Source organism: Varanus komodoensis, unplaced genomic scaffold (genome assembly GCF_004798865.1).
Source record: "Varanus komodoensis strain SLA01 unplaced genomic scaffold, ASM479886v1 scaffold28, whole genome shotgun sequence".
NCBI classification, from domain to species: Eukaryota; Metazoa; Chordata; class Lepidosauria; order Squamata; family Varanidae; genus Varanus; species Varanus komodoensis.
The window spans coordinates 8,232,769-8,260,633 of NW_025335727.1; the positions used below are offsets into that span (position 1 = coordinate 8,232,769).

The following is a 27,865-nucleotide window of genomic DNA, read 5'->3' on the forward strand; positions in this document are numbered from 1 at the left end:
AATAGAATTATTGACAGACTTGTGCCTCGTAATTGTTGTGCATAGATTTGGACGGCTTTTGAACTCTGCAGAATTAGGAAAGGGGTTTAGGCTTTTCATTCTTTTTCCTTCCTACTTCTGTCAAACTTGACATGCCTTTAAGGAATTTCTGTCACTTGCAGTGTGTGTGTGTGTGTGTGTGTGTGTGTGTGTGTGTGTGTGAGAGAGAGAGAGAGAGAGAGAGAGAGAGAGAGAGAGAGAGAGAGAGAATATTCATATAGCAAGTACAATATAGTATCTAGGAGAATAAGCTACAGATCAAGAGATCTCTCATTCAAATCTCATCTCTGCCATGAAATTCATCAGGTGCATTTAGATGAGCCATACTTCTTCAGCTTCAGCTCTCTCTTTTGAAATACAGAGGTGATAATGTCGCTCTATCTCACAGAGTCATTACAAGGTTTAAAGAAAAATTCCTCATGGGGAATTCCTGTGGGTTTAGGCAACACATTAATAGACTTGGCAGGCATGAGGAGGAGAGAACCATGGTGATTCCTCCAGGGGCCAAGTCTCACCTGCTGGCAGAATCCATGAAGTTTCTGAAGGCCACATGGGGAAAGTCTGTGGCCCAGATGTGATCTGTGGTCCCTTGCCAAGGAACCTGTTGCTTTGCTAAATAAAGCACCACAAAAGGACCTGTAACTAACCCAGGGGTTGCCAATCCTGTTGTTGACAGCAAAGTCCAAGGAGGTGATCCCACTGCAATGTACACTTCAGGACATAGGCAGCTTCCCTCTCCCTCCATGCCTTGGTGTGTGATTTTGCACCTGACCTCATGCAACAAAGGACAAGCAACAGTTGGAGAGGCAGATAGGACTGATGGAGTGCTGTAACCAGGTTGAGGGTCGTCTGGTCCCATCCCACATGGCTACAGTGCAAGTTCTGTAGTTCATATACAGTGTATGCACATGGCTACAGTACATGGCTGCAGGGCTACAAGCCCTTGGTCGGCTTGACCTAATGGGTTTCAGAGCTACATTGTAGGAAATTTAAATAGAGAGACTGCCATGGTAATTTCCAATAATGACGCCGTATAATTGATGTAGTAACTGTATCAGGAGTAACCAAAATGGTGGGCAGCCCACAAATGCCTCCACCATTGAAAGTGCCTAGGACCAGCTTCAGCACCAGCCTTCTTAACCTGGTGTCCCCCAGTTCTTTTGGACTATAACTCCCAGCATTCTTGAGTATTGGCTGCTTTGGCAGGTGCTGATGTGAGTTGGAAGTCCAAGCCATCCGGAGGTTGTCAGGTTGAGGAAAGCTGGGATAGTCTGGTGCTGCTGTCATGATAGGAACCCACCATTTAGCAGGAAACACTCATTGTACTTGCTCCACTCTTACAAGAGAAGCATTTAAGTGTATTAACAAGCAGCTCAATAGCTTCTGCTTGCTGCATGACAGACTCCAGAGACAACAGAGAACAGTATGAGGATCTGAGTGTGCCACCGAATGCCTTTGGTTGAATACTCTGTGTATTCCATTATGTTTGGTGCATTATGTTTGATGCCTTCTGTTGGGATTTTTCAGCCCTTTGCGACATGCATCCCATGAGAGCTCTGTTCCTCATTCCTCGGAACCCAGCCCCCAGGTTGAAATCAAAGAAATGGTGAGTGTGTCTGCCCTTTCCTCTATGCATATACCTTTCATTTGCATGTCATTACACTTTATTCACATCTTTGAAATTGCAAAAGCAAACCAGAAGCACCTCCGCAGGAGATAGAAGCTGATTTGGTGCCCATTAAAGTTGGTAGCCATGTGTATATGTGCAAGAATTTGAACATTTCAGTGAGGCAAAGAAATGTTTCAGAGCAACCCTGTGAGCAGTTGTTGTGGCTTTCTGATTGGGTGGCTGCATACACTCTCCTGCTTCACCCCTACTGCAGATTGATGTGGCTGGAAGTCAGTCCAGGCTGCCTGAAAGAAGCCACAAATGTGTCATGAATGGAAAGGGTCACTGGAACAGAGCAGAGTGCGATATGTCTAACATGGGACCTCTGGAAGGACATGAGAACTGAGGGCCAGCAGCCCTCAGACAGAGTTGCTTTCTTTGTGCGCTATGACGCCACAGTTGACAAATGGTGCAGTTCCCACACATAGATTTTGAAGTATTTGATGCTGCCGTTTGTCTTATGCTGTGCCAGTTAAATGGCCCTAGATCAAGGAAACATTAAAAAGAAATCCTTTGCCTTCCATTTCGCAAATGGGAGGAAAGCACAGCCATGTAAATAAGCCCAGAGAAGTTACTGGTTTGCTGGTCCTTTTAGCCAGCTACGAGGCTAGTAGCCTGTAGTTTTATGGAGGTCACCGAGGAGACGCTCCCTTCTGAAGCCTGCAGGGAATGACCCTTCTAGTAGGCCAGTAAACATCACACAGACAAAAATCACCTTCTGCTGAGCACCCTGGGGGAGAAGCAGCGGTACCAAGGGGTGGCTTTGCTCCTCCTGCTGCCGCCAGCATGCAAAGCAAGTTAACTGCCAGTGTAGGAATGGAGAAACCGCTTCCTCCCCTGCCATTCCTATTCATTTGCCTTCCTGCCATTCTGTGCACTTGCCTGCATGGAATTCCGAGCCATTAAATGCAAGGATAGTCTTCTATCCTAGCACTGGCTTACATATGCCAAAGAAATAAGCACTGCGGATTTTCCTGGATTTTACCACTTTGGAATGCAACTGCAAAGATGGTGTGTTCACGTCCCAGAGAAGAAATCTCATTGCATGTACTGAATTAGAAAATCAGAAAGAACACTTCAAGGGTAGCTAGCCCCAATAAATGTATTTTGTACTTTTCCCTTAAATTTAAGACATGTCTAGTTCTTTCAGGCTCATTTCACAGCTACAACAGGCACTCCCTCCTCTGGTCATCAAGGGTCACCCACTTTCTTGATGGGACCAATACAAGTGGCAATATCTCTTTTAGCCTCTATTCTTTCCCAAATTTTCACTTTGTGAGATACATAGATCCTGATCTGTGAGAATCAGAACCAACACCTTAACTAGGGCCTGGAAAATTAAATGGAAACCAGTGCTAATGCTGGCTATATATTCTTATGCCTCCCCATACCTAATAGAGAAGGCAAATCACAGTTAATGTCATCCTCATTTCCTGGCAGCAAGCATTTTCCCATTCTGCCTTATCTGGCAGTCTAAGAGTATCCTGTGAGCTGAGTTGCACCAAAGCTGCCCCAGCTGAAGAATTCCACACCTGTCTCCATGAGGAGCGTGTACAACATGCATAAGGAAGGAATGCTAGTTTTCACATACTAGGTCTCATTCTCAACACAAAACAAACATATTCCATTGGAGAAAAGGGGAAACTTGTAAGCTGCCTTGGGTTGCTTGCAAGAGGAAAAAGGGATATAAATGTGATGAAATATATTGTTTAGAGAACATGCATGTTCCTTTAAAGGCGGGGTTCATACAGGCATGTTCACGACTCTTTCTTTATACTTCATTGCGGCATAGTTGATGACTAGCTAAGTATGCAAAATGACTTGGTTGAGAAATGTTGTGTTTGTGAGGATACAACAGTGAACTTCGAGATTTGTCTCCAGAGTTGTGATCCATCAAGGCCAGTGATGGCTAACCTTTTAGAGACCGAGGGCCCAAACTGCAACCCAAAACCCGCTTCTTTATCAAAAAGTGCCAACACTACATTAAAACCTGAAAACTGAGGCTTTAGTTTCGAAAAAACACCTCCCAGCCAGTCCAAGCAAATATATATATATACTTGGCAGCACACTGGCTGACCATGGAAAAGCTCAGACAAGTCGCGGCTAATGAGCTTCTGCGGCTCGTGACGTCATTGCCTGACACAGCTACTCCTTTCCAAGCATTCACATGGCCACAAGGTGCGCTCTTCTCAGATGCTTGCTGCTGGGGGATGCTGGGGCGACTTGGCTTACCTGATGACAGAAAGGGCTCTGTGCGCATCCGTTGGCACACATGCCAAAGGTTCACCACCACTGGAATAAACCTGCCCTGCTGCGCTCCCCCAACACGTATATAAGGGTCACATGCCAGAAAAAATGGGAGGTGGGGTGGAAAAACTATTCCATGATTAGCTTTTTCTGCACAGATCATTTCTGCCCATTCTAAAGACATTCCAACCCCCACAATCCTGCCAGGACACCCTGTTTTTCTGACCCTAACCCTACCCTGGTGCACACCACTAATGCTAATACAGGGCTCAAGTTCCATTGAAAATACTGTGCTTCTCAAAAAGTCTTCCTTGAGTAGCTTTTTCCGCCCAGCTCATCATTTCTGCCCATTCTAAACACATTAAACCAATCAAATCCATGCCAGGACACCTTGGTTTTCTAACCCTAACCCTACCCTGGTGCACAGCCCTAACCCTAATATAGAGCTAAGTTCCATTGAAAATAATGTGCTCTTGAAAAACCCTTCCCTAAGTAGTTTTTCTGCCCAGCTCATCGTTTCTGCCCATTCTAAAGACATTGCAGCCATCAAAATCATGGCAGGACACCTTGTTTTTCTAACCCTAACCCTACCCTGGTGCACACCCCTAACCCTAATACATGGCCCAATTTCCATTCAAAATAATGTGCTCTTGAAAAACCCTTCCCTGACTAGCTTTTTCTGCACAGCTCACCATTTCTGCCTATTCTAAACACATTCCAACCTTCAAAATCATGCCAGGGCACCTCTTTTTTCTATCGCTAACCTAGGAATAGTGAACCTTGTAGAGACCAACTGCCCAAACTGCAACCCAGAACCCACTTATTTATTGCAAAGTGGCAACATTGCAGTAAAATCTGAAAACAACCATTCCAAGCAGCACACTGACCAGGCATGCAAATGCTCAGGCGATTCATGGCTAATGTGTTGCAGCTCGTGACGTCATCGCCTGGCGCCACTGCTCCTTTCCGAGTATGTGCATGGCCCCTATGTGGGCTGTTATCCGATGCTCGGCTGCTGGTGATGTTGGGGTTACTTGGGTCTACGTGTCCCCTCTGGCAAAGATGCCATAGGTTCACCACCACTGTTCTGTGCTAAGATTCCTCCATCAAAAAAAAGAGGGGAAATGAATTTGCAGACATGCGGAAAAATCAAAATGAGTGTATTGACCCAAAGCAATTTAATTGAAGTTCTTCAGGGGCAATACCAATAAGCTAATAGAATTATTTTCTACACCACAGTAATTCTGAAGCAGTTATACAATATCAAGGAAGAAAGTTAATAATAAAATATTAATACATGCAGCGGTCTTTCAAAGGTTGGAGCAAGCAAGCCGGCTTTGAGGAGTGCCCTGCTCACCAGGACCACCTCAGAGGAATCTCTTGGGAGCACGTGCCCCTGTTCCATTCTTTGTGGCATCTCTAGCGTACCCATTGAACCCTGGCCTCTGCCCTTGTTATCCAAGCTCTACGTATTCATCTTCCTTTATACAAAGGGTACTTCCAGACAGAGGGCATTGAAAGCAATATCTCCTTCAGCAGTACAGCTAATGAAAATGGCATTGTGCTAAGTGGCCCCTGCTGTAACACCAGTAACTTTTGCTGGTGCAACAGGTTTCAGGGGAACCCATTTCATCAGCAGGCACTATTGGTGCTACATTAGAGGATGCTTGTGCTAGTTCACCATATTTTATGTTAGGGGTCGTGTCAAATGGCTTGCTGCCCCCAGATAGATCTGCCAGTCAGTATGGTTGATGCAGATTTGTCTGATTAGAAAAAAAAATAGAAGTGGTGGGAAAGCACAGGGGGAGTGCAAATTGGGCAGTGATGCCTGACACACAGACAGCTCACATTCAGTGAATGGGGGAGGGCAATAGCACAATGACGGTCTCATTTGGAAGCCCCCCGTCTCTCCGACTTCGGGCCATGTTGTTCAGTGCTGTCTACTCTGCCAGTAGCAGCTGTCCAAGTTCTTGGGCAGAGATATGTCCGAATCCTGTTGTCTGAAATCCTTTGCCTGGAGAGGCAGGTTGTTGAATCTGGACCTCCATTCGTGCCAAGTGCAATTCATGCTGTTAATCAGGAATGGTCAATCTACACATGTAAGGCATCCTTTCATGTTGCAGGTTCATTCAGGTGATGAATATGTAGATCATTCTTGCAACAGAGGGATGTTACAAGGCCAGATAAGATAATGACATTTAAATAATAAATATTTATACCTGCATCCTGTTGATAAGATTCCTTGCAAGCATGTTAAACCATCTGCTTTTGATTCTGCCCCTCTCTTACATTTTGTTACAGTCTGTTTGCTGACAAAGCACACTGCAGATTGCTTGGAGAAGGGGAGTTGCCTTTAGCGAAATGCGTTTTGTAAAGCTTGAACTGCCAGACAGGGTGGATGGAGACTGGGGAATGCAAACACTAGTCAAAACACTTTTGCTGAAAACCAAGCTCCGGTGAAATGTGTATGTGTGGGGTTCTTACACAATGCTGTCAATATACCGAAGCAGCACTTCAACTGTTTTGTTCATTCAGATTGTTAATAGATCATCTTTACCACTTTTTCCTACCCAGAGTGAAACCTCAGAAATTTTCAAAGATAGAATGGGGTTAATTCCCAAACAGACTTAATACAGAGTACTTCCAACCATTCTATTTCTGTTGCTCAGAACAGATTATATTTTATCTGCCTACCTTTCCATTCTTCTTCCAAACTGTGTCCAAGGTATGGAACATTAACCTTAGTCTCTCAGTTATTTTGAAAACAGTCTTCAATGAAAGCTATTAGAGACATAACAGTGCAGTCCTGTATATGTCTACTTGGAAGTAAGTCCTACTGAGTAAGATGATCCTTACTCTCAGGCCAGTGGGCTCAGAGTTGTAGCTTCCCAGACTTGGTGCAGCACTGTAGCTAAAAGACTGTGATTCAAAACTTGCCTTGGTCACAAATTCACTAAAATAGCTTGAAAAATCTACTCTTTTCATAGCCTGAATATTCCATTCGTAAAATAAGGATAACTATTGGCCGGCTTTCAGGGCTTCTCCAATAAGGCCATTCAGGTCCAACTCCCTGCTTTAGGCAGAGCTCCTAGTTAAAGGACTCCCGATTAAAGTCTGTCAGCTTCTCCAGTCCATTCCTGCCCTCCCGTGCTTTGCAGTTCTCCCACCCTGAACTTTACAAACCTTGAAATTCCCCAGAACCAGCTGATACCATTCCCTTGTACATGGATTGTACCATCCTGTCTGCATAAGGGTCCGTGTGTTAGCTTACACTATAGGATGTAACGTTTTGAGAATACTCATTTTTGGACTATCGTATATTGAGAATCCAAAGGCAGTAGGGATAGGTTCAGAGATCAAACACCTATATTAAGTGAATCAGAGCCCTCTGATCTGCTGAAGGTGGTGCTTTCCTTCTGCCGCCAGTTCCCAGTTTGATGTTCTCCTTGGCAATGAACTTCAGACCTTGCCATTCCCTTTGTGTGCTTGTTCCTAAGCTCTTGGTGGGGAGGGAGGCTCCAACACTTTGTCCCCACCGCAGTCGCATTCCCCCCTGCTACAGATGTTGGCAGGCCTGGGAAGAGTGGTAAGGGCCCTTCTTGCTCCTGGGGCAAATCGCAGCCATGGCATGAGGCAGGAGGGTGATCCAGACTGGGAATGTAGTGGGAGCAAAAGTTTCATGGACTCTCGCCACACATTGGAATCAGCCCCCCCACCTCCGCTGCTGCTGTTGAGTAAGCATGGAAGAGTGAATCATATGAGTGCCATCTAGTAGGGCTCTCAGTGAGTTAATTCCTGGATGGGAGAACACTGTGAGTCCACATGCTTTCAGTTTTCCAGGGAAGAGTGGGCGATAAATAATAATGCACTTTTTAAATGTCAGGAACTGAGGCTCCACATCCTGCATCAGTGGAAACAGAGCATGCTCAGGATTCCAATTTGTGTCAGCTCTCCTTAAAAAAAAATCAAGCCTTTCATTCACAGGAGAAAGCAACATTCAAAGCTGCAATTTGTTCAGAGCTGGAGATCAGTCGTTCCCTCCCAGGTGCTGTAACTCCAAAGTCCAGGGGAAGTTGTCTTAAGTGGGTTTAGACCTGTCTGCCTCAAGAAGATGGCTCAGCAGGCTCCAAAGCCCCTGGGCTAGAGATCACTCCTTAAATATGGAGAAAAGTGGCTCGCTGGCTGCAAAGTCCTTGAGGGCTTAAGATGAAGAAATTAAGTCAGTGAAATCCACTGATAAGTAGGGGAGGATTTGGAGTCTTTCCTGCTGCTGCAAATTGGGAAAAAAGGGAATGAAAAAAATGTTTGGCTTGGTTTTTGTCTTGGCATCCCTGCACCTGTTTTCAGTGGCCTTGACTCAGTTAAAAGTGATGGATTCCCCCCTCCCCCACTTTGCAGTCAGACTAAGACTGAGACAAAACAGTGTTTCTGTTTTGATATATGCTAGCATTTCTTCAGAGTGCTACAGATCAGTTTTTATTTATTTATTCTTAACTTCACCGTTTTCATCCAAATATGTTGCTAGTACATCATGATGAGAGGTTGTGCGTGAGTACAGATGTATTCTTACAAGCATTTTGCAAGGTTTTGCAAGATTTGGGTGGGGTTTTTTAAATGCAAACATGACACGATTTAGTGAAGGGCTAAGTTCTGCGACAATCATGTGACTGAATTGTGCCCATCTTGGAACAGTGGCCATTAAGGCCTCCCTGAAGCTTCTGGTTTTAGCAGGAGCTATTAGGAGGTCCCCCAGGCTGTACCTCAGTGTCAGAAGTGAGCATCCAAAGACCTCCAAGCATCCTGAAAGCTGGCATGATTTTCTGTAGACGCAGGAAGAGAAGAGCCCATGGTGAGGATCTAGCAGGCCACGGATGTCAACTCTGCAGTCTCTTTCATGTAACTGTGAATAAGAGCCTCTTTGGATATTAACCTTACCATAACCCTGAGTTAGTCTTTATTCTCTTTTTTTAAAAGATGCAATTTCATAAGGTTGAGAGAGTTCCACATTCACGTACCAGTGGGATCTCCTGCTTCTGCTCTTGTCTTCCACCCATAGTAATGTAAGCATCCTGGATCAGTGCACACTCCTGATTTCTTCCCAGATGCCGTTTCAGGATAAAATGGAGGGAAGAAGCCAAATAAATCCTTAATTGCACATATTGCCAGTGTAGCATAATTCTTAAGCGCATTGGACTAGATCCAGATTCAAGCCCCCACTCAGCCACCAGCTTCGCTGGATGACCATGGGCCAATCATGATCTCTCAGCCTAACCTTCACTATCTCACAGTGTTCCTGTGAGGATCAGAACTTCAGGAGGACATTTTTATTAAGCTGTTTGAAGGAGCATCGAAGTACAATAAACAAGTACATAAATAACAAGCACGCAGTAGGTTTAGTGTTGCCTAGGATACCATGAGGAATGGGGAGAACTGATGTGGGCAGAAAGCTGCTGGGGGTCAAAGACAAGGGAAGTTGCAGGGAGAAATTGGGGTTAGGTAGTAAGAGAAGGAAAAAAAAGCAGCGATTTTTTGCATATACTTCTGAAATCTCCAAATACAACAGCAGAGAAGGCAGCCATGGCTTCTCCTGCCTGCTCATATCTTGCTCTCTTTGTATGCTTCTCTCCCACACATGCTGTGACAAGCAGGCCACCAGGCAGAAGAGGGTGAATAGCAGGCTAAGGAAGGGATTAAGTGCCATGACTTCCTTATTTCCCATGGTATTGGGAGATTTAATGAGATGTACCTGGATTGAAGGTGGAGACTCTTCCATCTTAGCCTATCACAGAGTTTTTGCAGATGAGGTTACTAGAGTTCACACATCTTTCACTTGGCTTAGAAATGCAGTTAGCTTGAACTTACGGACCAAAAATTGCTCAGTGGTGGAACACGTGCTTTGAATGAAGAAACCTCAGACTCAGTCCCTGGATTCTACGAAAAAAGGCTGGGAGTGACCTCGGTCTGAGATCCTTGAGAGCCACTGCTGGTCAGTGTGGACAGTACTGGGTTGGGTGGACCAAATAATCTGGTTCAGTATAAAGCTACTTATTCTTCGTGGTCTCTGTGTGCCACCCATATGGGCTCTTCACGCATGCATTGAGTGGTTTTCAAGAAGATTCTAAAGCTGATTAGTTAGTATTCTGTGGGAGCCCGGCCCCAAACACCTTCCCATTTTGCTTGCTGTCTATGGACAGGCAGCAGAGTTGCACAAGTTAGGCGCCGATAATAGAATTGCAGAACAACAATTATGATCAAGAGTTATGAGCTGGAATAGCCCTGACAGAGGCAGCATGAAAGTGGAGGACAGTACCTGGTTCCATGCTCCAGTTATGCTGGTCATTTAGTAACGGGGTGGCCCTGAGCAAGGGGTCTTCTCCCCATACCCTCTCTTCTGCTCTATCGTGAGAACAATAATTTGGGGGACTTTATAAAATGAGGGGTATCTTGTTTGTGGTCCAAAGAGTTCTGTGAATAGGGAATTGTGGCTATAGACTTGTTTCCGCTGCCCTGCGTGATTCTCGCTGCCTCGGCATTGCTTTCTTTGAAAACAGCAAGAGAGAGTGAACAAGGCAGGCAATCTGGCTATGAAAAGCTGGACAGCTGTGCCTGCCAGATAAACACAGCTGTATATCCTCTTCCGTTGATCCATCCATCATAGCCTGCCATAGGCTAGTTGTTTGAAGAGGCAGCTTATGACAAGAATAGGGGAAACAAGTTGGGGGAAGAAGTAACATGCACATTAAGTGTCTGCGCAGAGTCTGGCTACAGGATTAGCAGCCCACATGCTAATTTTTTGTCATTTTGGAGATACTGATACAAAAGCCTGTTTGTTAAGCACTTGCTGCTTTGCCTCAGTTTTGCTTCCTCATGCAGTGTTGTAGTTTATTGGACTTGTGGACATTCTTTCACATTTTTCTCTGCATTTTTGTTTGGGTCCATCTAGTCAGGTTTGCCTTACCATACTCTGCTTGTTCATATGCTGAAAAGCATAGTTTATACCTCTTCAAACCTAACAATGTAGGAAGGGAATACATTCATTTTATTTTGTTCTGTGTACATGGCAAAAAGCATTCCTACAGTGTGCGTTTAGTAATGGTAAAAGAAATTCGTGTCTCGCCTGCTGTAAAGGAGGAACATTCTGGGTCTTCATGGTAATACATACTGGGATTGTCAAGTACCGCTCAGATGGTTTGACCAAGAGAGTTTTGGGCGTAGTGTTGGGTTGCTTTCACACAGCAATCCCTCCCTCAGGGCCTTGTCAGTGTGAGTTGCAACACAGTACATTCCCCCAGGGGCATGTGTACACGTACCTGGGGACTCTGTGGCAGTATCGTATTGCACAGCCCTTCCTGAGTGGGAAATTGCAGTGTGGTGGTGGCGGAGAACACAGCAAGTACCCATGTGCAGATGAATGGTGCTCCCCATCCAGGGATCCCTGGGCCATACAGGCTCTCCATCCTCTCCTCCGCCAGGCATGCATGTATTTTGCTAGGGATAGACATCATTATCTCACATTTGCTCCGTGGAGGTCATGGCATCTCTCTTTATCCTTGCAGCTACCCTAGGATTAGGCTGAGAGATAGTGGCTGACCCAAAGTCACTCAGTAAGCTTTGTGGCTGAGGACGGTGCATTGCTAGCACAACAGCTGAGCAGATTCTGCTTTTGGAATGGAAGTATTTTTATGTGTATGTGTAGATACATGCACGTTGATATACATGCAAGAAAATACTGGATTTCTTCTTTGTATTTGGCTGTAGCAATAATTTGTCTCTGGACAAATCTTACAGCTGAATGTGTGGCAAAATAATAGTGGTAGTTCTTTCTTTTGTGCACTCAGAAATGTATTTATTATTGGTAGGAGCCCTGAGTTAAGCAGAAACCGTTAATCACAAGGAATATACAAGAAAGAATCCAACTGAATAGCAGCTGAGTCTTATGATCAGCTGCTGCAGAGCTGTATTCATACAATTTTTACATCTGTTAAACATTAAAAAGCAGTCAGTTCATAACCAATTGGTATTTACTGAAAAATAACAGCCTTATAAAAGTATCTTGTAAAATTGGTGATTAAAACATATTGAGCTGTGCATGCTTGCTTTCATAAGGGCTTGCAGATTTTGCACAAAATGTTTGTTTATGCAAACAGATTATATAACCTAAATTGTGTCTCTTAGGCTATTTTTGGTTGTCAAGTTTGTACTTGAGTAGCAGTAGATCACCCCTTGATGTTCTGGTAATATAACCATTTCTGTCTATTTTTTTAAATAATTTCAAACTGTTTCTTATTAATTTTGGTTGCCCCAGGGGAGAGAATCATGCCTTCCCTGATTTCTGCCACAGCACCTTTGAACTGAATGGATTCCCTTTCTTTTGGATAAAATATTCAGAAAGTAGCATTTTACAGTCATCAAGTCTAGATCCTTCATCTAAAAGTGCAGTCCTGCACTGGTCTACTCAGACTCAGAAGGAAATAACATTGAGGCAAGAGAGCAAAGCATTGTAGCCTAAAGCTTTTAGCTGACTTTAGTTGATTTTCCCTGTATGAGGACAAATTTTAGCCTGCAAAGCAGAGGTTAGAAGTATAATTCTTCCGTATTTGCCCTCCCGCCCCCTGAGATCGGCAGCAGAGGCCCTCCTCCGGGAACCCTCCGTGAAAGACATTAGGAGGCAAAGTACCCGGAGGAGGGCTTTCTCTGCGGTGGTGCCCTGCCTACAGAATGCGCTCCCCAGAGAGGTCCGCTTGGCGCCGTTGTTATTTGTTTTTCGGCGCCAGGCTAAGACCGTTTTATTTCAACAATATTTTAATAACTTTTTAACATCAGCTTATAGGTTTTAATCTGCAGCCAGGGTGGATCTGGATTTTATTTGTATTATGTTTTGTTTTATTTTATTTTATGTAAGCCGTCCCAAGGCTATGCGATGGGACGGCATACAAATACTCTCAATAAATAAAAAATTGATTGATTAATTGTTGTTTGTTGACCTTTCCATTTAAAAGACAACAGGAATAAATATTTTAATAAGCTATCTCACCAGAAGCCACTATAATAGGTGGTTGTTGTAACTTTTACATTTGGCACTAGAATCTCTGAATAATATTCAAACATTGTCCCATGCTGCTTTTAATATCTCAAGAAGAAATGTATGCAGTAGAATCATGGCAACATGGACACTTACTTATTTCTATTGTGTCTATTCTTCCTATTACAAAAGTAAGTGCAGCTCTAAATTCAAATGGAACTAAAGAAAAATAAATGCCCCTAGATGTTAAATAGAGGTATAATGTTAAAAACAGGTATGAAGGATGACCAAAGCAGCTTCTATACGGAAGGAGAATAAAATATATTTATAGCTATTACTGTTTAGATCAGGAGCCCCAGTGTGGTATGCCGGCAGGGATGCCCACAAAGGGGTTTCCAAAATGATGCTTGCCTGAAACTTTTTAACTTTTTAAAGATGCATGCGTAGGTACATGAATATATGAGTACTAAAGAAAGGACTGTAGCGCAGTGGAAGAACATGTGTGTTACATATGGAGAGGTCTCAGTTCTCAGGTTGGGCTGGGGAAAAGCCCTTTCTGTTATCCTGGAGACTACATGGGAATGAGCTCTATGAGCACCTGTAGGAAGGGCAGACCTCTGTATGGATTGGCCTAAAACTCCTGCCATTCCTTACATTTAGTTATGGCTATAACTGGTACACACACCTTTTTTAAACAAAAAATTAGCTCCAGAAAATTACACAGTTGTGTTTGTAACATTTAAAATTACTAATATTATGAAGAGAACTGCACAATTTTCTGCATCAGAATTTTCTTTTCTTTTCTAAAAATGACCCCAGATAGCTATTAGAGCAGGGCGAGGGAGACAAGATGGGGTTTGCCATGAAGGACACCGGGATGTTGGCTGGAGAGAAGTGTGCCTAGTTACCTCTCAGGTGCACAGTGGTTTGTTCTGTGAACAACCCAGACTGTGTGAATGATTCACAGGACGGGTTCGCATGGCCATGGAAATGTCACTGTCAGGGTCAGTCTCATTCTACTTTCAAGATGTTATGGTAGATGAAAGGTTGGAAAGTGACCACCGGCCACTGTCTTCTAGACTTTTCAAACCGTGGAATAAAGCCAAGCCCGACATCCAATGTAATGTTGGATTATATTGGTTGAAGTGCAATTCATCGTTACCACTTATGGTAGGAAATGTATTGAAGGCACTCCTTTAGTTGATTCAAAGCCTCATCTAAAGCCTTTGCTACAAGCTAGATGGAGCCATGAGGGTTCGTTCATTTCTCTCTCTTCTCTCCCACCATCTTTGCAGGGAGGGAGTGGGGTATTTTGTATGGTTTTAGGGAAAAAATAAATATATGCCATGATAAGTAATTCTTGTAAAAAGGCCTCTGGTGTGACATCATTACATTGGTGTTCTCTCTCCCTCTCTCACACACAAATACACACACACACGCACACACACAGCAGCCAGTGAGGCCTACAAAGGTATTGATCCCTTGGTTTTTTTCACAAAAGCATATGCGTCTTGCAGTTTCCTAATGTAATGGGTAGCTGAATTTCTACCTCCCATCATTAATGTAAGGCAATAAAGTTCTGTCTTTGCTGCTATGTCTCTGGCCCATTCTCACATACCACCTGTCATTTTTTCATGCATCATTAAACATACATGTGTGAACCTGCCTGTTGATGCAGATCTCCCTATAATTTTTGTCTTTCTTTCGTGAGGAGTTTGCCAATAAATTGGTTTTTTGAGCAAGTAATGAGCATTTTCACATTATTTCATGCTTAACTGAATTGGCAGATGATTTACTTTGTTATCTGAATTAGTGTATTGCGAGAAGCTACTATTCTAAATCTGTCAGTTTGGGAAGATAAAATTTACTATTTTATGCTGCAGTACAGCTCTGGTCATAATTTCCAGCACTAATGTGTGCTAATTTTCTTATTTACCAAAGTTTCATGCTGCATTGAATCCATGAAAATATCTGATTATTGGGCAATCCTGCTACACAGTTGTGCTTTATAGAATAGTGCAATTAGGTTCTGAGAAGTTGTGATAAAAGTAGATATCCAGAAGGCAATACCTTCCACATCCATGGAGCAGTTTTTGCCCTTGAGAACATATAGGAGGAGAAATATGTTATCTTGTCCTTGTCCCCCCACCCCAGCCTGCTGTTAGTACACCAGGAAGAAAAGTTCCCATGGGCTGTTAGGAAATGTAGTTTTCCTAAGATTCTTTGGTGAAATTTCTGAAGTTGAGTTGGCATTTTATTTTCCATTTCTGCTTATTTGCCAAGCCAATCTGGTGTGAGTTGTGAGGGAACTTCATTTAAAGTGACTTCATTTCCTGATGTGGGAAAAATTAAGAGCAGGATCATCTCTGCTTAAGTGACAGACACGCAGAGACACCCATTTACTCTGGAGCCATCACAAGAGCTGCATTTGTAAACATTAGCACATACGTTTTTCCTCCCTGATTTTCTTACTTAATTGTCTGGTTTGGGTAGGTCAAAAAAGTTCCAGTCCTTCATTGAAAGCTGTCTAGTCAAGAATCATGGCCAGAGACCAACCACCGAGCAGCTGATGAAACATCCATTCATACGAGACCAGCCTAATGAGAGGCAGGTTCGCATCCAGCTCAAGGACCATATTGACCGGACCAAGAAAAAACGTGGAGAGAAAGGTAAGCAGAGGAGATTATTATAAGTGCCGTCTGTGAAAGATGATGATGATGATGATGATTATAACATTTCTATGCCACCCCTTGCCGAAACCTCGGGGCGGCTTACAACATGATAAAATACATTGAAATACAATAGTACATAATAAATTACCATTAAATATAAAAATACAAAAAATACATTGATTTACAAATACAAAATTAAAATTATCAGTATAAAATAAAAATATAGGATGAGAAAGAAAAGGAAGAAGAAGTTGCCCAGGCCAGATCATATGTTTTAACAATTGAAATGATGTTTAAATAAAAAGGTCTTTACCTGGCGCCGAAAAACCAGTAACGACGGTGCCAGGCGGACCTCTTTGGGGAGTGAATTCCATAGGTTGGGCGCCACCGCAGAGAAAGCCCTCCTCCGGGTACTTACTCTCCTAATTTCTTTCATGGAGGGTTCCTGGAGAAGGGACTCTCCCGCAGATCTCAAAGGGTGGTCGGGCATAAGTGGTCCAACTTGTATGGAGCATAAAAGAGGTCAAGCAACACTCCAGCTTTTTCCCATTCTCCAGTAGAGTTGAGAGTGAAAGGACACCTGCAGTGTACATATCTGTTCAGAATCAAATAAATAGCCAACAGAAATTTTGATCCTGAAGAACATGTTATGTTTTGTGTGCCATTTACCACTTACAGAGCAGCAGGGAGACAAAGCTTGGGTTAGCATCATCCAGGTTTAAAGTGATGCAACGGGTGGATTTTTTTCTCCAGCTTGACTGGGTATTTTCTATAGGCAATCACTAGATTTTGGGTTGTGTACATTTAAATACAAGAGTACATTCAAATGAAGGCACGTGGTAAACATAGTTTTAGCTGTCTTCTCTTGGTACATGTGAACAAATGATCAAATTATCTTATGCTTTGGTATGCTATATGGTGCTTTAAAAGTAGTCTAAATATTTCAGAGAAACAAACAACAAATCATCAGGTTTATTACATAGTGCTGTTTAGCGCTGTAATATTTATTGAAAACAAGCATTTTGAAAGAATGTATTTACTGTCAATTGAACAAGCTCATAAAATGAGGAGCTATTATCAGAAGAAACTTGTTCAATTGATGTATTTCCAACCTACTGACTTCAGAATGTGAATTCATTGAATTTCATTCATTCCAGTAAAGAATTCTAGATACTATTTTAAATCAAGACAACAGTATTTCTCTGACCTTGCCAAGTTGGTTGAGAAGGTTTCCCCATGGTATGCAACCAAATCTAGATACAAATTGCAGAGGGAACATTAGAATGTCCTTAATGAAATCTACACACTGCATCAGAGCTAGGCATGACACAGGCTTGCTGGTAGATGCCTTTCTTTTTTACTGAGGCAAAATTCTGACATATGTGTTCCTGCCCTAGCCTCTACTTTTTGGGGTGGGGAACAAGAATTGGGATGCCGCAGCTCTTTGCATCCTGGTAATTCCATGGTGGTTGAGGCAACTGTGTTGCCTCCATTCTCTCCTACTCTCCACCACAGCTTTTGTCACCTTTCTTGCCAACCAGACTTTTTCACTATAAAAATAGGAATGACCAGACATCTGAACCTCGAATTACTACACCTCAGTATGTGGAAAATACACAGCCCCTCCAGTCCTCTAACAAAGTCTTAGAAGTTACAATAGTTAACATAGACCTTCTACCAGAACTTCTTATGGAAGGATTTCTTGAAATTCCTAACCCCAGTTGAGAAGGACCCACAGTCCTATGATCTACCCACTCCACCACCACCATCTTAGATTTTCTTTTGTCTCTAAAGAATTGTGGCCTGGTCCTCTCATCTAGCAGAGTGTGCTTAGCAATGATATTGGCCAGCCAGGGCAACACTGCTGGTCCATTGTTCTTTTATCACCCTTGAATTAAAAGATTTTTCAAGGGATTTGCCAGCCTCTATCTCCCCCCACTAGTCCTGGCTTATGGTCTTGTCAGTAGAGCTGGCTCAGCTCACACTGAAACTCTTTGAGCCTCTGGCTACGGTTGACCTTCTGCTCCTCACTATGAAAGTGGTGATTCTTTTAGCTTACTTAGGCACAAAGAGTGCATGAACTATCTTAAAACTAAGCCAACTATTCTTAGTTTTCCATGGAAAGGTTGCATTATGCCTGCACGACTCCTTCCTTCCAGTGGTTTTCCCGTATTTCTAATATTCTCTGGATTTGAAAAGGGTTCTTGTATTCACTATCCATACAGCTTTTAAATTCTGAAATGCACTCGCTTATCTATCTGTCGCTCAAGACCAAAGATGCGTTTTGCCAAATGGGTGGCTTCAGTGATACTCTTCACTTCTGAACTCATTTGTGTGCATGGCCCATTTTGAGTGTGTGGTCACTCAACCAAACACATAGCATCCTCTACCACCTTCACTTCCTTCTCACAATGGTGCAGTGCAATGATTAGTTTGAATTGTCTTCATTCCTCAGATATTACTGCTTAACTGTTAGCACTAAGAACTGAAACGGCTTTTAGCAGAGTGGTCCTTTCTTCCATTTTGGCATGACATTTCCGTCCTCTGCAAAGTCTCTATCTTATCAGTCATCCCTAGGTATAAGTCACAGAAACCACAAAGGAAGAGGACAGGTCGTTTACCTGTCACTATGGTTCTGAAAATAGCCATCTGTGAGCTTGCATAACCTGCTCTCCTGTCTGCATTGAAGTTGGACTTTACTTATTCATCCGCTGTGTTACACTGAAACCAAGAGGCCAGCATGAGCCATGCCTGGAGTATACACAGAGGAGTGAGTGGGGGTACCTCCACAGCTCATTTAGCATGTTCCTGTGGTGTGCTTGGCAAGCTGTATAACCTACAGATCACCACTCAGAGAACTAGGGCTGCAGGTAAGCAGCCTGTCCTTACAGTGAGCCTTTCCCTTGCAATAATTTTGTTTGCCCAATAGGGTCTGCATTTGAGTCCCTTCCCAGTATCACTGAAAATGCAGTATAAAAATGTAACTGAGCATTATGCAGATTGTCTGGAAAGCAGTATCCGTTGAATGTGATGGACATGGTACTGCTATTCCCATTTCAGTCTGCTAAGCGCGGTGTTGCTGTCTTCTAAGATCACTCTAGCAGGCTGCAACTGTTCAAGGGAGGTCTCAGGCAAAGTTCTTTCCCAGTCCTGCTACCACATAGCATGAGCCTCAGTGAGAATATTATTAATGGGGATGCCTGGGATTGACCTCCAGCGCTTTTACATTCAGAGCTTTTTTGCTGTCCCTGAGCCTTTTCTTACAAAGCCAGAATGTCTTCTTTGCTCTTCTGAAGTGATAAAACCTTGTTTTTTAGGTCTCCCACATCTAATTTCAGTCTTTATTCTGTCCAAGTTATTAGATCATTAATTAATTAATTAATTAATTAAAAAACCTTTGTATACCATCTGCTACCACATGTCTCAGGATGGTCTTGCAATATATCTCATATTACTTTGGTATACTTACATACTCTGTCCTGGAAAGTGTTGGGGATAATTTAGTGATTTCCCATGATTTTTTGTCCTATTAGCATGGAATCACAAAATACTAAGAATGTTGCAGTGACTAAATCTGTCCAGTCCAAATGATAGATGGTCCTTTTAACTTAATGCAACTGCTCTTCTGAATATGTATTGTTATTAACATTTCTATACCACCCATAACTGAAGCTTTCTGGACAGTTTACAACCATAATGATAGAATCATATACTCAAGTGACCCATCCAGATCCTTCCTGTTTAACTTCCAAGTTTAGGAAGGATCAGGCACTTTGGGCTATATGGGAGCTCTGTGTGGGGAGAGCATCTGTACATATTATAAAATTCAGTTCTGGGGAATATTAGATAGATATCTATCTTTACTCAAGAACTCATCTCAACATAATGTATTCCTTTGTTTTCCATATTCAGATACCTAGATGTTCTGAAAGCATTCTCTTTAGCAAGTTTTTATTTGTTAGGAGCTATAAAGTTGTCTCTGACTTACAGCATCCCTATGAATGAGTAAAAAGCCCTCCAAAATGTTTTAGCCTGTCCTTGACAGCCCTGCTCAACTATTATAAACTCAGTGGCTATAGGAAATTGATCCATCTCATCTTCCTCTACTTCTTCTGTCTTTGACATTCCCTAGCATGATTGTCTTCTCCAGTGAGTCTTGCCTTCTCATCTCATGCCCAAAGTACAACAGCTTCAAGTTTTGTCATTTTTGTTTCCGGGCAAGCTCCAGTTTGATTTCATCTAGGAGCTGCTCTTGTTCATCTTTCTTTTGGTCCAGAGTATTTGCATAGCTCTTTTCCAGAACCATGTTTCAAACACATCATTTTTTGTGAACCATGCAAAGAAGTGTTCCGAGCATATGGGCAGTATAGAAAATACATACATACATCTATCTTCTTGAAATTTATTCATTTTTATTCTTCCTGTTAGCTCTCTTCCCTGTCTAGCTTTCACACCCATTCATAGTAACTGAGAACATAATAGCATGGATGATCTGCCTTAAATTCTTGCTTGCTTGCTGGGTTGTGAGGCAAAGCAGATGTTGAAATTGATTTACCACAGCACACGCACACACACACACACACACACCGGAACCCTGGGGCCTTCATCTCAAAGAAAAATGAATGACTTATATAAAGGATGCTGACATTCCATTTTATTCCTAGATGAGACTGAATACGAGTACAGTGGAAGTGAGGAGGAAGAGGAAGAAAATGACTCTGGGGAACCCAGGTAACTAACAGTTGTTCTCTTCTGACCACGTGACTGTATGCAGTGAGCTTGAATAGCTCTGCTGAATATGAATAGAGTCCAACAGTGTAATGGAAAGGTGTGGGGAATGGAGAGGCAGAGGTTCTGTTGCCCTCTAGAATTGACCTGGCAGATGCAACTCTCTCTAAAACGGGATTGCTACTTGTGATGGATTTCTTCTACTGAATTTCATCCCTCAGTCCTAACTCTGGTCTTGAGGTAACACAATCATTTGAGCATGCTAAGAAAATTATTAAAAAGTCCCCAAATTTTGAAGCAAATCCAGCTTTACCACTCAGACGATACATCCACCTAGTTCACTTTGGTCTGCTCCAGTGGCAGCTTTTTAGACATATCCTTTTGCGCACAGATGCCAGAGACTGAGCATGGCACCTTCTGCATGCAGCGCATGTGTTCTGCCACTGGACCGTGGCTCCTTCTTCCCATCCCTCGGGTGGCTACACCTACCGATCTGCTACTTACAAAAATTCCATGCATGTAGAAGCACTGCATGCCAGGGAGAAGACTAAACTGAATTCTTTCCTTTCCAGTCTGCTCGCTTTCTACATGCAGGCCAGATTTTGTGTGGAGGCATTCAGGCCTGTCAGCCTCCACACACAGGCTAAGGTGGAACAGTCCAGGCTGTATCACTTGCACTTGTAAAATGGGCTCAGTAAAGTAATGAGAGCTGGCACTGATCAGACAAAACTTCTGCCAAACTTCTTACCAGCCAACCATTACTTTTAAGAAGGCTCTTTCCGAACAGCCCCACCCTATTTGCCCCTTAAAATCCCTGGGCTTTAATACTGCATTCAGGAACTTTGACGATCAGGGCTTCCCTTGTTATAGCCTTGCATTAAATACAAATAAATGAACATCAATGTATATGAATCTTTGTGGTCTCTGTCAAGTATATGATAACTGTGATACCATTTATACATAAACTGTGATATGGTTTAGTCATAAACATATGTTTAAATGTTACACTCAAAGGGTTTCTAAAATTAATATTCTGTGTTTTAGAGATCTACTTTGAAAACTAATTTTTAAATCCCATACTACAACGGGAAAAAGTTGTTAACCACAGTAATCCACATGTCCTTTATTACTGACCTGGCAGATATAAATTAGACCTTCGATTATGTGATGGTGCCTTTAGTTCTCTGTTTGATTTGTGTTTCCGACATTTATTTGTCTTGGAAAACAAAATGGCAGAAATGGAACATCTATAAATGTTTCAGGTGCTCTTGGATTAGTGGTTCAGTGTCAAATAGGAGATTAGAGAAATGTATAAGATGGTCCCTTAAAGATGGTCTCATAGGCTGGACTGATCTAATGATGTGGTGTTGACTGCCAGGAACATGGGGAGGGTTCATGAAATCCTGGACATTAAAAGCATTCTGTGTCATTTCTGGAATGATGCAAGCTTGTCTTTCCCTGTGAAGCTCCATCCTAAACCTGCCTGGAGAGTCAACATTGAGACGGGATTTTCTGAGACTCCAGCTTGCAAACAAGGAACGTTCAGAGGCCCTCCGTCGGCAGCAGCTGGAGCAGCAGCAGCGTGAGAATGAGGAACACAAGCGTCAGTTGTTGGCAGAGCGGCAAAAGAGAATAGAGGAGCAGAAAGAACAGAGGCGGAGGCTGGAAGAGGTAAAACATGAATGCTGCACAGAGGGCTTAAATAGTTAACTTATGGAGACTGTGGGGTTGCACTATGAACCTGTGTTCTGTAGCTATTTTGCATTAACAGTCAGGGTTCAGGGTTAAGAATGAGTTTTTTTTAAATCAACCATATTTGTATATAGCTGCTTCTTTGAATAGCATTCAACTGCCTTCTAGAAACTGGCTTTCAGCCAATTTGACAAGGACTGGATTGCAAAGGAAAGGCCAGATAGATGCATAGCCCATGAGCAGATGGCCAGAGGGATTAAGGTGCATCACAAAAGAGTGCATTTAGGATTGGAGGTAATTTAATAAGGTAATTTTGCTAGATCAAGTCAGGCAGCACTAGTGAACAGGTGAATTATTCTCACAGGAACCCTCTTTCTCATTGAAGTTATAATGTATATCATTATTAGATAGTGCCAGAACTGATTACTTGGCATGAAATGGAATAATTCTTTGCTTTGCTGTGTATTAGAAAGATACATGTAAGTACTTGTCCTTACAACTTGTTCCATTTTCTCTTCCTATTTCGCAAGCTAAAGTTAGGATACCAGAGAGATAGGCCTGGTTACTTCATGCCTAAGAAGTAAAGTAGGCAAAAAGTATGGACAGAGTATGCGATGTTGATGAGTCATGGGTCATTATTATGTGGGAACCCTGAACATGAGCAATCTAGGAAAACCCATGGTTTGGGGTGTTATGACTAAAAACACACAATTAAACTGTAGAGCTGGATTCATACCTAAAAGGAATCTATAATTCAGCAATGGCTCAAGAGTCAGTGACAACCCATAAACCATGCTCACCTCATAATCTGGGTTACCGGGTCTTAAAAGGGAAATGATGTTCAGTCCTACTGTTATGCAAAGCAGTCACAGGGGATAAAACAGTGAGCTTTTCCATTATTTGTGGGATCTTTAGTATTACCACACTCACTCAGATCCTAAGCACATCATTTTGCATTTTTGTTCAAGATAATCAATCCCAAAAGCATTTTGTTTGAATGCTTAGATATAAAGTCTGCTGATATGAATGCGTGTGCATGTGATGCACAACACCAGCAGTGATGGACTGGGCCTAGCTGCATAAATGCTATTTATTATTATGACTTACTTATTCTGGCCATATTCTCCTATTGTAGTACTCCATTCCCCATCACAACTCCACTTCATCCTGTGCAGTGAATGCTGTCCATCCTACTTGCTTGCAACTTAGTCCTCTTTCACTAAATCAAGTGGCTCCTTTGTGTCTTGACTAAAGTACATGCTGACAGAGAGTAGCCCATTTATTCTTACCTTTGTGGTGCTCTCATAGCCATGCATATTGAAGTCATCCCATTCCATTTGAAACAGACAACGAGCTGTCTGTTCCGGGGGGGGGGGGGGCACTGGACAAAGGCTTCAAACAAATGGGCCTGCCTGTTACACAGAACCAGTCATTCTGCCCATTATATTTAGTCAAAGTCACCCTTTTGGTCCCTGTGATTTCTAGGCAATGGACAATGAAGCCCAAGGCTAGTAATTTAAACATGAAAGAATGTCGAACAGCTGACTTGGTCCCATTCTGGGGAAAGTGAATCATTTCCAGGGCTGTTGTTTGCAGGCCCCTCTGGGGTTAAAAAGAGAGGGCAAAGTATCTGCCAGACTTCTGCATTGTTCAGCCTGGCAAATATAGGAAGGTTGACTCAGATTTTACTTTGTTTTATCATGATGTTGAGTGTAACCCAGAGCATAATGTAGCAGTCTTCAAGCACTCTGTCTGTCTTCTCTGTTCCCTTCACAGTAGTACCCCTGGGTGTAGAATCATATGCTCTGCTTTAAACATACGGGAGCTGGAATGTGGCCTGTTTTCATTTTTTATATCCTGCTTTATATCCAAAGTGTTCCATAGGCAGCTTACAACTGCTTAAAAACACAATCCATACAAGTGAAAAGTCAGCCACAGTTGAAATCATTTTTCAAACATGTGCACATGCACACAGACGTACAAAACAATATGCTAATTTGGAAAGGTCCCCAGAAAAAGGCATCTATAATAAACAAAAGTCAGCCCTCCAGCCTTGTGAGATAGAACAGACTACAATATATCATTTATTGTCTATTTAAGGGGTATGAAGTGCCACCACTTAGATGATTAACAATAACCTTTATCTTGCCCATGCAAGGATCCAGTCTTGTGTTTTTGGAGAGTACATCACTTTTCAGAGCTTCTTAAAGCTCTCTAACAATGAGGCTAGCATATAAGGGGACAATTAGATAGGAAAAAGTCTTAAAATTTCAGCATTCTCCACCCCAACCAATCATGCCAGGAGGTGTCTGCCTTCTGTCGTCGCACACATAGGATGGTGCCCTAAATCAAACAATCCCATACATGGATGAAAGCAACCTTAGGCAAGGCAAAAGGGCTAAAGCCATCTCTAGTTTCTTGAAGAGTATTTTATTCACAAACCAAGCAGGAGAAGTTCAGAAATGATCAGTGGCTTTTAAAATATGTAAGATGAAATATAGAATTGACTAACCAAAACTTACTTAGCAGAGTCTTGAGAATGGCTCAGGAAAGCACCTGGCTAAGCACCTTGCTTAGCTTAATCTTGCCTTGTTGACTGTATCCCAGCCACTCAGAAAATGGAAGATTTCACAACTAAGGTTTTTCAAGTGGGTCTTGCCAGCTCCCAGAGAAGGATGAAATGTAAACTGATAGATCAAGGCATGGGATTACTTGATCATGTGACCTCCAGGTGATTTCTGAATGTCCCTTCCAAAGGGATGATTCATGGGTGAATGAAGGAGGTGACTTGGACTTGGATGTGAGCAATTCAGCCTTTGGTGCCTGTAGATACTTGGTCATGACTGGGAAAATTCATTCAGAAATGTTTTAGTAAGGCAGGAGGAAGAAGGTTGGGTTTGTTGTATCCTCTTGAAACAATCAACTGGAGAGCTAACTTGGCAGGGAAGCAAATTCCACTGTAGTTTAGGGGGCAAGCACTGGGTAGCCCCTCTTCTACATAGCATTCCCAAATGGTCTTGAATCTCATGGAGACTGTCTGGGAGTTTGTGGTGACCCTGTGTATGGAGAAACAGAAAAACTGAGAGAAGGTCAAGAGAAAAGAAAGTATTTGTTATGAGAGCTAGATAAAAGTGGAGCTAACAGAGAGATGATGCTGTAGGGGTGCAGAGGAAAAAAAAGGATTAAAAAAGAATGGGTTAATAAGAACACACAGAATTAAACCGAGAAAACTGTATTTCCATGGTAAAGTAAACACATAAAAGTGGCCCTGAGGGTGACGGGAGTTTTTCAGCCCCGACTATTATAAGGAATCTTGCTCTGCCATCACAGTTAGATGTGACTGCCTCCAAACAAAGAGAATAAGAGATGCTGAACAACAGGAAGATGAAAGCAGACATGGGATTAGCTGCAATCTTGTAATGACACAATGCTTACTCATGTAGTCAAGTGCTCTTTTTACACTGAAGCAAATCATAATCTTCTGCTTTTCTTCCCCAAAGAGGCTTTCAGCTTACGAGTTTGTGGTTGTTAAGAAGCTAAGGATACTCAGCAGCTTGCTGGATTGGGACCAGGGATGCCACATTATGTTTTACTCCAGTCCTCTTTTTCTTCACTTACCCCCTCTGCCTTCCTTATGACGGGAGGGCATCTAGCAGTCCCTAAACAGCATTCTGCCTCAGTCTTGGGTTTAGCCAGATGTAGCTAGTCTGATTGATCATCACCAATCTTTGCTTTGTATTGTTGTCTGGAATTTTGCTGGCTAAAGAATTATGGGTGCCTACTGGCTATTGTTGTGATAGCATTTGGTGGCTGGTGACTTGTGTGCCAGATTGCTCTAACTCTTAACTCCAAAACCATGCCAGTATTGCAACTTTAATGAAAACGAGACACAAACGATAAGGAATTGGAGTGTCCTCCATTGCAAAGCAGCTAGGAGCTTCCATGTAAAAGGTATGTTGTATGACCTTCACATCAGGTCTTTTGCTCAATTATGGCACCCAGTTCACACGTATCTACTGTAAGGAAGCGAAAAGCCACCTGACTCAAAATGGCTGGCTTAGCATCCAATAATATCTCTTGCCCTTTCAACTGCTGCTTTTTAGCATCAGCAAATGTCTCTTTCAGGAGACTGGTGGTTTTCTAAAGATGCTGAATTGCAGCATGACAGTCAAAGTGTCTAGCCTTCAGGTTTTGAAGCCAGATAAATACTTTGACAATCTGATTGCAGTTGTCTGAAGTTATGTAAGTAGTAAATAAATTTCATAAGTTCTGATCTTTAAGGAGTGGTGAAGGAGGACTGCCTGCAGATTCTGGAGTTGCACCCGTTGGGGCTGAAATCAAGCATTTGCAGAGAGAATGGTAGAGAGCCTGGAGGGGGAATAGTTATTTCCTAGTGGATGCTTGAAAGGAGCCTGAGCTAGAAATGGAACTGTGCACTTGTCCTAAAGCAGCTGTTCAAGAAATCTAGTATGCGCATATAGGGGAAGACAATGTACCCAGCAGAGCATTATTTAAGGTTTGCCCCACTGTTGCAGAAGAGGCCAGTCTCTTTTCAGTTAGTGTCAACTGAAAAGTGGGTTGCCTCTTCAACATACAGTGCAAATGTTAAAAGTGGCTTGCATAATCCTTTTAATTTGATCCTCACAACAACCCTGTGAAAGTACACTTGGCTGAGAGTTAGTGACTAGCCCAAGGAGTCCAGCAAGCTTTGTAACAGAGTGAAGACTAAAACCCGGATCTCCCTAATCCTGGCCCATCACCTGTAGCAATTTCATTGGGGGCAAACATAGCTAATTCAGAATACTGCTCTCCCTCTGAATTACATTTATTAGCCCTCATTGACTTTCCCATATGCAAATTAGACTCGCTACTTCATTTCTGTTGGTAGGAAAAAGGGCTGTTTTCAAACAAAATATATATACTGCAGCTGAAACATATTGGCTGTATTAACAACTGCAAAGTAGAGTAGGCATAAGAATATGGAGCTTTTTAGGGTGCACCCCTTTTTCTGAGAGTCCCTTTTAATGAAACAATTCTAAGATATTTTTAAAATGCACATGAAGCATTTGAAGAAATTAGATTAATGGCAAATGCCACTTCCTATGCTTCAGCCATTCATTGTAAATGATTGATAGCTATTTGTAGGGAAATGCATATCAATTCCTTGTAGTTGTTACGCGATTTATGATTATTACTATTTTTGTTTCATTTCTATACTGCCCCACCTCCAATCCTCTCTGGACCATGATTTAGGATTTAGAAGTCTTTTTTAAAAATCAGATTGTATTTTTCTTTCCTCAGTATTAGCTTTCATTTCCTAGTTTTACACCTTTGCTATAAACAATCTTCCTCTTCATTGGTGATTTACTACACTAGTTAGCATCTCAGTAGAGAATAACATATCATTAACATACAGGCAGTCCATACCCCATTAGCTGTATAATAAATGGTGCATTAAACAACAAACATGGTTGGAGAAAGGCAGGAGATGCTTGGATGCAGGTAGAGGAGGAGTTAGTAGTGGAAACAAGAGTTCCTTTTCTTCCGTGGTTCTCTGCAGTGAAAGATCCAAGCCATTGCCAATTCAATTATTTCCATTTGAATTTCTTCTTCCGGAAAATAGACCACATGATCAGCCCTGGGTCTGATCATGGTTAACATTTAGGAGGAGATAAACAACATATGCTTCCTTGCACAAGTTCATTCAATAGCATTTGAAAACTACACAGGAAAGAGCACTGGTCCATCTAACACAGTATTGTCCACATGCTGAATGACAGCATTTCTGCGAGATTT

At 42.4% G+C, this 27,865-nt stretch overlaps 1 protein-coding gene across 5 annotated transcripts in view; it reads left to right on the top strand.

Moving 5' to 3' along the window:
* Nucleotides 1-27,865, top strand: part of TNIK (TRAF2 and NCK interacting kinase) — a 303,045-nt gene that overhangs the window by 191,769 nt on the left and 83,411 nt on the right. For all 5 annotated transcript variants that reach the window (XR_006415147.1, XM_044434575.1, XM_044434576.1 and 2 more), the window contains exons 9-12: nt 1,567-1,645; nt 15,471-15,646; nt 20,314-20,380; nt 21,844-22,048. Coding sequence is in view for 4 of the 5 variants with exons in the window: in XM_044434575.1 (XP_044290510.1) it covers nt 1,567-1,645; nt 15,471-15,646; nt 20,314-20,380; nt 21,844-22,048 (527 nt within the window). In the remaining variant the exon portion in view is untranslated. The remainder of the gene's footprint in view (nt 1-1,566; nt 1,646-15,470; nt 15,647-20,313; nt 20,381-21,843; nt 22,049-27,865) is intronic.